At 35.7% G+C, this 11,436-nt stretch overlaps 1 protein-coding gene across 1 annotated transcript; it reads left to right on the plus strand.

The window, feature by feature from the left end:
- The first annotated feature begins 1,138 nt into the window (after positions 1-1,138).
- LOC140853243 (probable esterase D14L) lies at positions 1,139-10,156 on the plus strand. Its single transcript, XM_073247518.1, has 2 exons — positions 1,139-1,672; positions 9,545-10,156. Exons 1-2 carry the CDS (start codon positions 1,305-1,307, stop codon positions 9,987-9,989), a joined length of 813 nt encoding a protein of 270 aa, XP_073103619.1. The 5' UTR covers positions 1,139-1,304; the 3' UTR covers positions 9,990-10,156.
- Positions 10,157-11,436: the final 1,280 nt, after the last annotated feature.

Consider the following 11,436-nt stretch of genomic DNA (forward strand, 5'->3'; position numbering starts at 1 on the left):
GGGTGCATATCATTATAAAGTCGACGAATATATATGATCTGGCTATACAGTATGTACAAATGCATATGATGCTTCGAAAACTATATATTAATTTGTTTAGATATATGTATTGGATTATTAGATGATTAATTTGCTAACCGTATATTATCTGACTATGTACTATATGCTGATGAACATAATATTTTAGATCCTATGTATCAATTTGTCTAGAATTGTATATTGATTACACTTTTTAATTTTTTATTTTTAAAAAATATTTTTTATTTTTTTTGATTTTTACTATTAAGTAAAAGTAAAAAATAAAAAGTATGTTGGGTAACTATGTTGTTATAAAGAAAAAAATAATATTTGAGGACAGCAGATGAAGAGCTCGATGAGAAAGAAAGGCTCGGAAAGGAAGGAAGAAGGGATGGGGAGGTGAAGAGCTCGACGAGAGAGAAGAGTTCAGACTCTTTACTTTTTGATTTAGTGTTTTAGATATAGAGAAGCAAAAAAGTAAGTTTTAGAAAGCAAAAATTTTTTGCTTTGTATATAAAGCAATAATTTTGATTTTTTTTAATTTTTAATTTTTAATTTTTTATGGTGTTATCAAATATTATTTTTTTATTTATATTTTTTAAAAATCAAAAAGCAAAAAAATATTTTTTTAATGGCTAATCAAATATACCCTAAATAGTTAATTTATTTGGTACATATCATCTGATCATCAATAAAGAGTACTTTATAAAAATAAATTTTTTAATTATCAAATAATTTTTAGATTTTTTTTTTTTTAAAAAAAAGGCACCAGAGAAGCATAATAAAACCGAAAGTCCGTTTCATATTTCCTGTTCCGTGGCTGGCCCGTACGATATTTTTGGCTGTTTGACGCAAAAACGTCGACTCCAAGTCCAAAGTCTGCCGTCCAAATTCTGCCGTCGAAACAAATGTAAACACTCCAAGCCGCAAGCGCTACAGTTGATGGATTGACGGGCGGATTGATGCAGCAGTCAAAACAAATCGGATCTCCCAGGTTCATTCCGCTTGCACTTTAACTTCGAACGAGATTTGGGTGGAGTCAAAATGTCACGTCAGCCCATCCACCGCCCAGATATTTATATTTCGGTCACGTTGCCCCTCGCATCGTCTCCCCTCCCCCATCCAATTTGTGTGGTGGAGGACTCCCATGAGTTAATACGGCGAACCACTTGCTCCTCCTCCTCTTCCTCCTCTCCTGTGGCAGTATTCGCCCCCAATTCCTCACTTCCAAAAGAGGGAGAGAAGAAGAAGAAGGGAAGGGGAGGGAGAGAGAGAGAGAGAGAGAGATGGGGATCGTGGAGGAGGCGCATAACGTTCGGGTGTTGGGGAATGGGGAGAGGACCATCGTGCTGGCGCACGGGTTCGGGACGGACCAGTCGGTGTGGAAGCACCTGGTGCCGCATTTGGTGGAGGATTACCGGGTGGTGCTGTTCGATAACATGGGGGCGGGGCCCACCAACCCGGACTACTTCGACTTCGAGCGCTACACCACGCTGGAGGGCTACGCCCTCGACCTCCTCGCCATCCTCGAGGAGCTCCACGTCGCCTCCTGCACCTTCGTCGGCCACTCCGTCTCCGCCGTCATCGGCGCCCTCGCCTCCATCTCTCGCCCCGACCTCTTCTCCAAGCTCGTCATGCTCTCCGCCTCCCCCAGGTACCACTTGCTCGACCCTTTGCCTCTGTGAAGCGTCGCCGTCGCCTTCCCCCCCCATACGAGAGAGAAAAATAATGGGAGAGAAAATTACTGCTTTCCTTTGGCTGGGAGTTTTTTTGATAAAAAAAATGAAAAGAAAAAGAGGGAAATGGAGGGATCACAAATCCCCTCAAATCCATAATCTTTTTCTTCTCTAAATCCAGCGAAATTAGAAAGAAAAGAATTGAGAGTTAGTGAATCTTTTATAATTCCATCTTATTTTTTCAATGAATAATAAAATTAATATTATATTTTAATCTTAAGGCATCTAAGCTTTCCATTCGATTGAGACTCTCATGGATAGAAAAAATCAATGAAAATAAAAAAATAAAAAAATAAAAAATATATATATTTTTTTATTTTTTTTAAGTTTGTTCGGTTCCTTTAAGTGTATAATAATAAAAAAAATTGTAATATTTTTTTTCTTCTTTACTTCCAATCAAAACAGAAAAAATTACTTTCTTTTTTTAAACTCCAATCAAAAAGAAAAAGATATATTTATTTTATTTTATTTTCTTTTTTTTTCTTGCTAATATTTTCTTTTCTTTTCTTTTTTTTTTTTCCCAAACTCCCAACCAAGATGTTAGATCTTCTTGCGATCATTAACCATCTAAAACATCATCCCGTAGTGGGCTGCACCTCCCGCGTTAGATGTTAGAGCATGCCACTATCCTCTTGATGGTTCTGACTTGATTTTGCTTTGCTTCTGGAATAGTTCCTAGTTTGTGATAGCTGAACCTATTTTGTATCACGGCGCGACAGATTCATTAGTAGTAGTTATTGCTTTCGGTGCAAGATGGTTGTAGATTAGCCATTTCTCGTAGCCATGACATGGGCTAGGATTGATGTATGAAGAAAATGATAGCATGTCATGTAGAATGTGATGGAATGGACAATCTTTTAACTATGGAAAACCTATTTGGCATTTATGCCATGCTACATTTAGGAAAAGGAAAAGAAAAAGGCTGAGAGACTTCATTGAGGTGTCTCTGGGCATTATGTTGGTATATCTGACATTTGGTGCAATTAAAAATCAAAAGTTTCATTATATGGACTAAAGTGCACTTTGATTGCATACGGCAAAAGGCCGTACCAAATGCCCATACTTTTAGCTGATGCAAGCAGGATACTTCAAAATTGGGGTGGTAATGAGCATTTGTCATGCCATGTCCAAGTGTCTTAAGTTGTTAGTTTCGTAACCTATGTTTGTGATTTCAGCCAAAACTTTGAAATTGTAATTTTTCTTCTTTAGACCAAGTTGATCTGAATTTCAAAGCTTCAGCCAAAGACCAACTATAATCCATAGGTGGGCATTTTGTGATTATTTTTGCCATTTCCTAGTTTCGTCTTTGAGTTCCAAGAAGAACATTGTTGATACTAGAGTTGAATTTTGTGACCTGAGAAAATTTGGAAGCAATATGTTGCCGGGTTTTCAAGATTTTTTTTCTTTTGTGACGTAGGTTTAGGTACCCAGTATTCAAATTTAACTATGTAGATTTTCATCAAACTATGATAGATATATTGCAATCTGAAATAATGTGAATGTTGCTGTTACATATCATGCAAAAAAAGTCTTTTTTAACTATGTTAGCGTGAGTCATGGAAGCAATGCAACCAAGGGGCCAAACAATAGAATAAATAAATTTCTATTAATTTTCTAGATCATTGTTTTATTTTCTTTACTTTTATCATCTTTTTTAATTTTTTGCTTCTTTTTTATGAATATTTTTTTTGACCTAAATTGCCAGAATTTGAGTGAAATTGTCAAATCCCTCATCATTGTGAAAAGTATAGCTCATTTGGCCTGGCTGAAACCAAAACAGAAAGCAAGTATTTGACCCTTCGTGTAATCCAAAGTTTCTAGATAACTGCCTAGATTTCTCTAGGATAAGTATCTTGAGGCCTGCAAACATTACAGAATTGAAACTTTCTACACCTCTTTGCTCTTAGTGGATAAGAAGACGATTGCACTATGCTTCTTTTGGAAGGTAAGATGGTTAGATAGGAATTGGGCTTGTATAACTTATGTAATGGCTGAAACATTCCATCAAAAAAAAAAAACTTATGTAATGGTTGAAACATGAAGTACTATAAGGTGATGAGTTTTGGGCTTTTCGTGGTTGTCATAATATGTTAGGTCTATTGTGTAAAGTTGATTTGTTCATGTGCATGTTGGAGGTGCCAAAAGGAAAGGGGAATCTTTTTGTTAGAGTAGAGGTGGTGTTGCAGTTCAAGGTTTGGTGATAATATATATATTTCTTTTCATGGTTGATTAGGATGTCTCCTAATGGTACCGGGGGAGTGAACATGATGCGTAGTGACAATCCTACTATCAAAATTTGAGTTAGTAAATTTCCTTGTTGTGGAATATTGCTGTGATTTGCTTTATCATAGGTTACTAAGTCTAAGGATGGCAAAATGTAGTGATGTTGCATGCACTTTTGACGGTAAATTAACGTATAGAATGATAATATAGGACTTCACATGCATCATGGAAAGGGGAGAATTTTTGCGTAAGACATAAAAATGACTTTTCCTACTGATCTAAATTGGTGGATCTGAGATTGCAATGTCAAACATAAGTTGCTAGTCTTTGGAATCAGATGCAGGAAGATCTCAGACCATTCCCAGTTTAATAATAGGGTTGTTGAATTTAAGAATAGCCAGGTTTCACTTTGCAGCCTGAGATTTTAGGACCTGCACCTTTTCTTTGAAACTATCAATGGGAAAACAAAGAAATTAAATTTGACAGAAGTTATTTAGGTGAAGTATAGCTACTTACAAACTTTGATTAATGAACTGATGGCACATCACTGAATCAGGTATTCTCAACAATAACCAAAATTATTCATCTCTGAACTTTTGGAATGCTAGACATTTTGTAACCTCCTTTCAGTAATTTTGTGCCAATATTTGTTCTTTTTTCCTTTCTCTCTTTTGAAAGGATAGAGTCTTCCTTCTATTCATATAATTTTTTGGCTTAGGCCTCTCTCTCTCTCTCTCTCTCTCACACGCACACATGCATGCACGACAAAATCATCTCAAGTTGAAGAGACACTAGTAATTTTGTAAATTTTGCAAAGATTTGAAGAAAGATCCTTTCTTTTTTAGCCTACAACCATACTTCTTACTCCTTTATTAAGATAAAATGTTTCCAAAATAAAAGACATTCAAAAGTTTTATAGAGCTAGTCAACTATGATACCTATGGAATTCCAGAGACTTGAAGAACGTAACATAGCAATTTTTAAATTTGTTTAAACATTTCAAACATCCATTCCAATGGTTACATGGTCCGTTCCGATGTCTAAAATAAGATTAACCTTTGAGTGAATTTTTATTTCTTGTTAGTTATTTTCATAAATAAAGAGAAAGGCTCAAAAACAAAGGAAGTAGTGTTGAAAAAGCAACTCCCACCTTACAAAATAGTCCACCAAATTGATTTTTCACATAACAATGCTAAAGGGCTATATGAAAAGCAATATAGATTCCACATGCTCCTTACCTTCCTACTTGGCAATGGCAATAGTTAAAATAAGAACTTTTGTCAGTGCATGCTGTTAAATTTTAAAGGCCTAAAGTTCTGCTTCTTAAAGAGTTAGAATTTAACTTGTGAATACTAAATATAGTGGATGGTGATAATTTGAACATCCATAAAAATCTCCTGTTTTGGAAGAGGTTCACTCAAAATTCACAGATATCAAAAGATAACACTCAATGCTACTTGAAAGATACTACTTAAATATTGAAAAGTTGGATGCCATTTTGGCATCGCTTTCACCTTTTTTTTGTTTTCAAAAACAGATAAAGAGAAACTTTCTTTCTACTGTTTGGTAAATTTTGTAAAGCATAAACATGTTTGGTATAGTCAATTATTTTTAGAAACATATCGTGATAGAGGCAGTGACAGCGGTGGTAGTGGTAATGGAGATGGCAGCAATATTGGTAGTTGGTAGCAATAATAGTGATATTGGCAATAATGTTGGTAGGTGGTAGTCATAATAGTGGTATTGGCAGCAATGTTGGTAGCTAGTAGCAATAATAGTGGTACTGGTAGCAACTTTAGTAGTGGTGGTGGTAGGGGCAATGGCGATATGACAAAAGCAGGGATTGTGGTGGCAATGGCAATAGTGATAGTAGTGTGAGGTTTGGTAGAGGTGGTAACGGTGGTGGTAGCATTATCAGTGGTGGCGGCAATGATGGTAGTGATGGTGTGGCAGTGATAGCAGCACATCTTTATTGTTTTTGAAAATATTGAAAATGAGGATTTCTTGTTTACATTTTTTTATAGATATAATGAAAATAATTTAAAAAATAAAAAATTAAAATAATAGTACCAAATGTGTGTTTTACTTTGTTTTTATATTGTTATCTTTAAAAATAGAAAAGAATAAAAAAAAGATCCTTAACTTTTCACTTATTTTTACAATTTTTATGAGGGTCATGTCAAGGTCCGCAATCTTAGTACTGGATACCATACCAGTACTCTACCAATTTGGTACAATATGGTACGCATTGCAATTGAAACAACTTCCGGTCCCTTTTGTTCTTACTTTTTATCATGGTTTTGTCCAAAATCAGATGGTATGAGTCAGCAAAACATGGCAAACATCCGGTTTTGGTGATACTAGGTGGTATGGGGCAGTTTTGCTTGATTCAGACTGGTATTACCAATTTGACTGGTATACCTAATCAAACCTCAATACCGTACTGATGCCTTATCAGTACAATATGGTATCGTTCATAGGGATCATTATGGTAGACCTTGTCTTTATATGTTCTATTTAAATACAAAAGAAAGTTATAATTCTGTAATGTTTGAGGTTCGAACACTGAGGTCTAGTCTAAAAGAGATATGTTGTATCTATAGTCAGGCTTAGAATGAAATTCAGGATCAAATTTTCTGTCTTTTTGTAATGAATAATCTCTTTTCTGCTTTTTTGCCCACATTGAACAAATGAATTATGATCCACTTGGTAATGTTAGTGCAGTAAAACATAGTATGGCATTCCCTTGCCCGCAAGGTATATAATTGCAGACTTAGTTGTAATTTTGCTTATCAGAAACTTTGTTATTTAAGGGGCTTTCAAGTGTCAAGCTGCCATTTCACATTGTACATCATACTGTCTTAAAGAAAATCGAGCAATGCTTATTTCCTTCCAATTTAACAATTGTTATAGACAAGGTCTTGGATCTCAGGTTTGGTCTCTTGGATAGATTTTCAGTTGGCAGTCTTGGTGGTTTTAGTAGTTTTGCTCTGAATTTAAAATTTTTAGCCAAAAAGTCTGGAAAAATCCAAAAAATAGAGAAAAGCATTAGGAAAAAAAAAAAAATAGTGCAACTTACCTCCCATTATTTGATTGTCTTTTAAGTTATCTAGGATTATAATATATATGAGAGCACTAACTTTTTGAGTAAAATTCAAGTGTCACATGGTCAAGCATAAACTAACAAGACAGTATGCGAAAGTTTAAAACAGAATAGGTTTACCTATTCAATATCATATACTATTGCAAGGCAGGTTATGCAAATAATGGTGGGCATCATCATCTTTGCAACATGTATGGGAGTATTGATGGGAATGAGGACCGTAAAGAGATAGCTCATCACAAGTCCATGTAGTTGTGGAATTTTACATTTATTGTGTATAAAAAATGCTATTATTATGAAGTGTAGTGCGTTTAGTTGTTTATAATGATTTTTGTAAATACTATAAAAAGAGCCATTTCAAAGGCCGTGCCTATCAAGTATTTTGTTTATTGTGTATTCTCTTTTAACTCAAGAAAGAGAATGAAAATCCTGTAAAAATTGGTACCATATAGATTTTATTTGCAAATAAACAAAGAAATCATTACAATATGAAAGCAAAAAACAAGACAAAGTCTTAGAAAAGCATCAATGGCTGATTTCAGTTGGTTGGAAGCCAACCTGTTTCAATCAAACTGATGAAAACCCAAAACTAGAGTTAGTTTTATTTGGTCTCTACTGAAAACTTCACTACTAGTTTTTGGTTGGAACTCCAAACCTTGTCTTCTATGTGTATATATTCAGATTTCTTTTACTTGCTTTCAATGTCATCCTTATTATATTTATAAACTTTGCGCTCTTTGCTACAAAGAAACAAGGTTTTATTGGTCATCAAACTTCATAATGGATCAAGTCTGCATTTCCTTTGCTTCCATTACATTACCAAGGTTGTCAGATTGCCTAGTCAAGGCCAGGCAGTGGACCTCTTCTATAGCCTAGGTGGGCGCTTACGTGCTTAGGTGGCCACAGGGAAAAAGGGTCTCCAAGCATTTTATAGTGCATATTTTTAATCATATGTGTAAATATGCATGTGCATTTATTATATATACTTTATTTTTACCATATATGAGATCATGGACCTATTTGCCACACTAAGAAGTCCAGAGACCAAAATCTACATGGAGAGCAGTAACAGCATTGCTGCCACTACAGCATCAAACATTACAGAACATAGCTCAGTAGCCAACACCTAGCAAGCAGGAGGAGCCAAGAAGATTAGAGGCTGAAAAGCAGAAGAAAAGAAAAAATTTAGGGAAAAGGTGGAATAATGGCTACCTAAATGAGAGCTCTGTTGGTTATTACAGTCGTCACTGCCACTTGTATTGTCAGCTGACCTATTGGTACCTGTTGATCAGCCCGCTAACTACTAGTAGGTTGGTGGTAATCTTCACCAGCAGCCCACATGTCCCTTATGGGACTTAAGTAGGGAAAGAAAATTGGAAAAGAAACCCTTAAAGTGGTAGGGTTCAAATGGGCTTGGTCTAGGAAGCCTGGCCAAATTTAAGTACCTAGGTGCCTAGGCAGCCGCTTTTAACAACACTGCACATTATTATAAATAGTGCAAGATTTCTATTATGGCAGCAAAAGCTACAAAGAACATAAGTTGTGCATTCTTCAAGATTCAGAGCAGTCAATACTACTAAAAGCGTCCATGAGTCTTCTATGCACAAGGAATATGGAAGACCCATCTTGGTGAGGATTACAAGGAAAAAAGAAGAAATCACATGAGAGGACTTGTCAATGAACAGAGCCACTTTAAAGCAACATTTGATAAGAAACAAGTCATTGGAATTCAATGCTTTAGATTGATCGGTTTCCTGATAATTTACATCACATTTTCAGCATTTTAGAAATTTCTTTACTATTTTATAGATGATTGACATAAAGTTGACTGACGGTTCTCAAAATTTTTAATTATTTTAATCAATTGTACCTTGAGCCATAACGGCAACCCTTATATGTAGGATAATCTTGTAAATTAAGGCCAAGGAAATGGTCTTATCTCTGAAAAAAATACTACTTTTTGGAGCAAAGGTTGTTATATATTGAGTGACAAGCTTTCATTTCTTCTTGTGCCTATTCTCTCTTACTAATTTTTTGTAACTAAGAAAGTTGACATGCCTAGAATTTTCCAAGTTCTATATAGCTGTGGCCACTTTTGTTAGTCAATCAGTCTGTCAAATTGCTCAGAGCAAATGATCTGACTCTCAAAAGTGTGGAACACTCACAAGCTTCATGAACATGGAGTCATGGACCATTCATTTTGTTTTGAAGAATTAGTTTTGACTTTATTTTGGGGGAATACTTGATATTTCATTATTTCATGACTGCAAATTCTATAAGCCATGCCCAACTATCTACAGAGAACCAATTGAACCATGATTATCTTTCTGCATCCAAACCATCTTTGTGTTCCAAATCCTACCATCTAGGACTTGTTGATTCTGCATTTATTTGTTGTGCATCACCATTGGAGTATTCCTTCTGCTTCTTAAGGTCTCCTTTTTCCTTAAATAATTCACTACAGGTATCTGAATGATGTGGACTACTTTGGGGGATTTGAACAGGAAGAACTGGACCAGCTTTTTGATGCCATGAGATCTAATTACAAGGCATGGGTATCTGGATTTGCTCCATTATGTGTGGGAGGAGACTTGGATTCGGTAGCAGTTCAGGAGTTCAGCCGAACACTTTTCAATATCCGTCCTGACATTGCCTTAAGTGTAGCACAAACAATATTCCAAAGTGATGTGAGGCGTCTCCTAGGCCTTGTTACAGTTCCTTGTCACATCCTTCAGAGTAGCAAGGATCTTGCAGTGCCTGTTGTGGTATCTGAGTACTTGCATAAGAACATCACGGGTAATTCCATTGTCGAAGTTATGCCCTCAGAAGGCCATCTTCCACAGTTGAGCAATCCAGAAATGGTCATTCCTGTTCTGCTTAGGCACATACGGTTTGACATAGAAGTCTAAGAAGACTCCACAGAGCTAAACAAGCTGTGTATTCTCCCCATGTTAGCAGCACAAGATGCTCTTGTTTGAATTACAAATAAGATTTCAGACTATCCAAAATTGTTGTAATGCTAGGCAAAGTCCCAACTGTAGTTGTATATTAACGTTGCTGATATTCTGTTACAGGACACCTTCTGTTGTGAAGTTTGCTTCCACTTCCAACAAAAAAAAAAAAGGGAAAAAGAAAACAAATGCACACACAACGGCGACGGCAAACCACTCCCATCAAACAAAAAAGGGGGTTTTCTTCTTTTCTAGTAGTGAATCCAGTCGTATGTAAGAGTATCCTGATTGTTTACTTGTGGCAGGGGCATGATGTTTTTTTTCTGTATTACTGCATTTGTTGCTCAAATGACGAATCATGATATAATGATTGATAAGGTTAGCATTTTACATTTTAGTTTCCTGGAGAGGGATGTTGAACTATGCCCTAAAAGAAAGACTGTAACGGGTGGAAACTTGCCATTTTTCAATATTACTATTTGAATGCACATGTCTATAGGAAAAAAGTCTGCAATTAAACTATCCAAAAGCACTGCAGAACACAGATTTGATGTTTTAAAAAGAGTGAGGCTTGTTTTCAACATTTCATGATTCTAAATTCTGGTCACCAGCGATGATGAATTGATGATAAATTTATCTAATTCATTTTTTATGCAGCATTTGCCATAAATATTTTAAAGGTGTCCTGAGCGTATATTCTGCAGTCATAAATTTTTGCTAGTCAAATGCATGCTGGAAAGCTAAGATTTGCTAAATATGCACATACCAATTGTTATGTTTCAAAAATTAAGCCACTGTGATGGCTTTGGACGACTCTACGGTGTCAGCTATTTTCTCCTATGGCTGTTATGACTGTTTCATGATAGCTATAGCACTTCTTTTGAGCATAACATTATTCATGAAATATGGTGCTAATATTTTACATGACTGCCGAAACCTTCATGACTAACCTACCGAAAGAATTAGAAGTCATTTTCCAGCTACCAGCAATGCAGCACACGGCCCAATATGTGTTTGTAGGTACGCATGGGGGTGGGTGGGTGGTGCTACAGATCCAAATTAAATCAAGGTAGAACAAAAAACCAGAAAGTTACTTCTCTAAATTAAATCATTTCTAGCAGGCATTTTGTAGACGATCTAAAATCCTTGAGAGAGTCATTCATTTCATCCAATTTCATATCATCAATCTTGGTCGCTAAACGTTGCGGCAGACCACTTGATGAAAGGGTAAGATGGGTTCAAGATTGTAATATTTTTTGGGAAAAAGAAAGGAAGATTGTAGGTATTACATAAGTAAGGCTGCATCACAAGCAGCATAAATTCCATTTATTCTTTAAAGATCATGAAGTAAACTATGTATGAAAACAATGGCCAATGATACAGGTCTTTTTTAACAGTTCAACTG

The sequence above is a fragment of the Elaeis guineensis genome, chromosome 13, assembly GCF_000442705.2.
Source record: "Elaeis guineensis isolate ETL-2024a chromosome 13, EG11, whole genome shotgun sequence".
NCBI lineage: Eukaryota > Viridiplantae > Streptophyta > Magnoliopsida > Arecales > Arecaceae > Elaeis > Elaeis guineensis.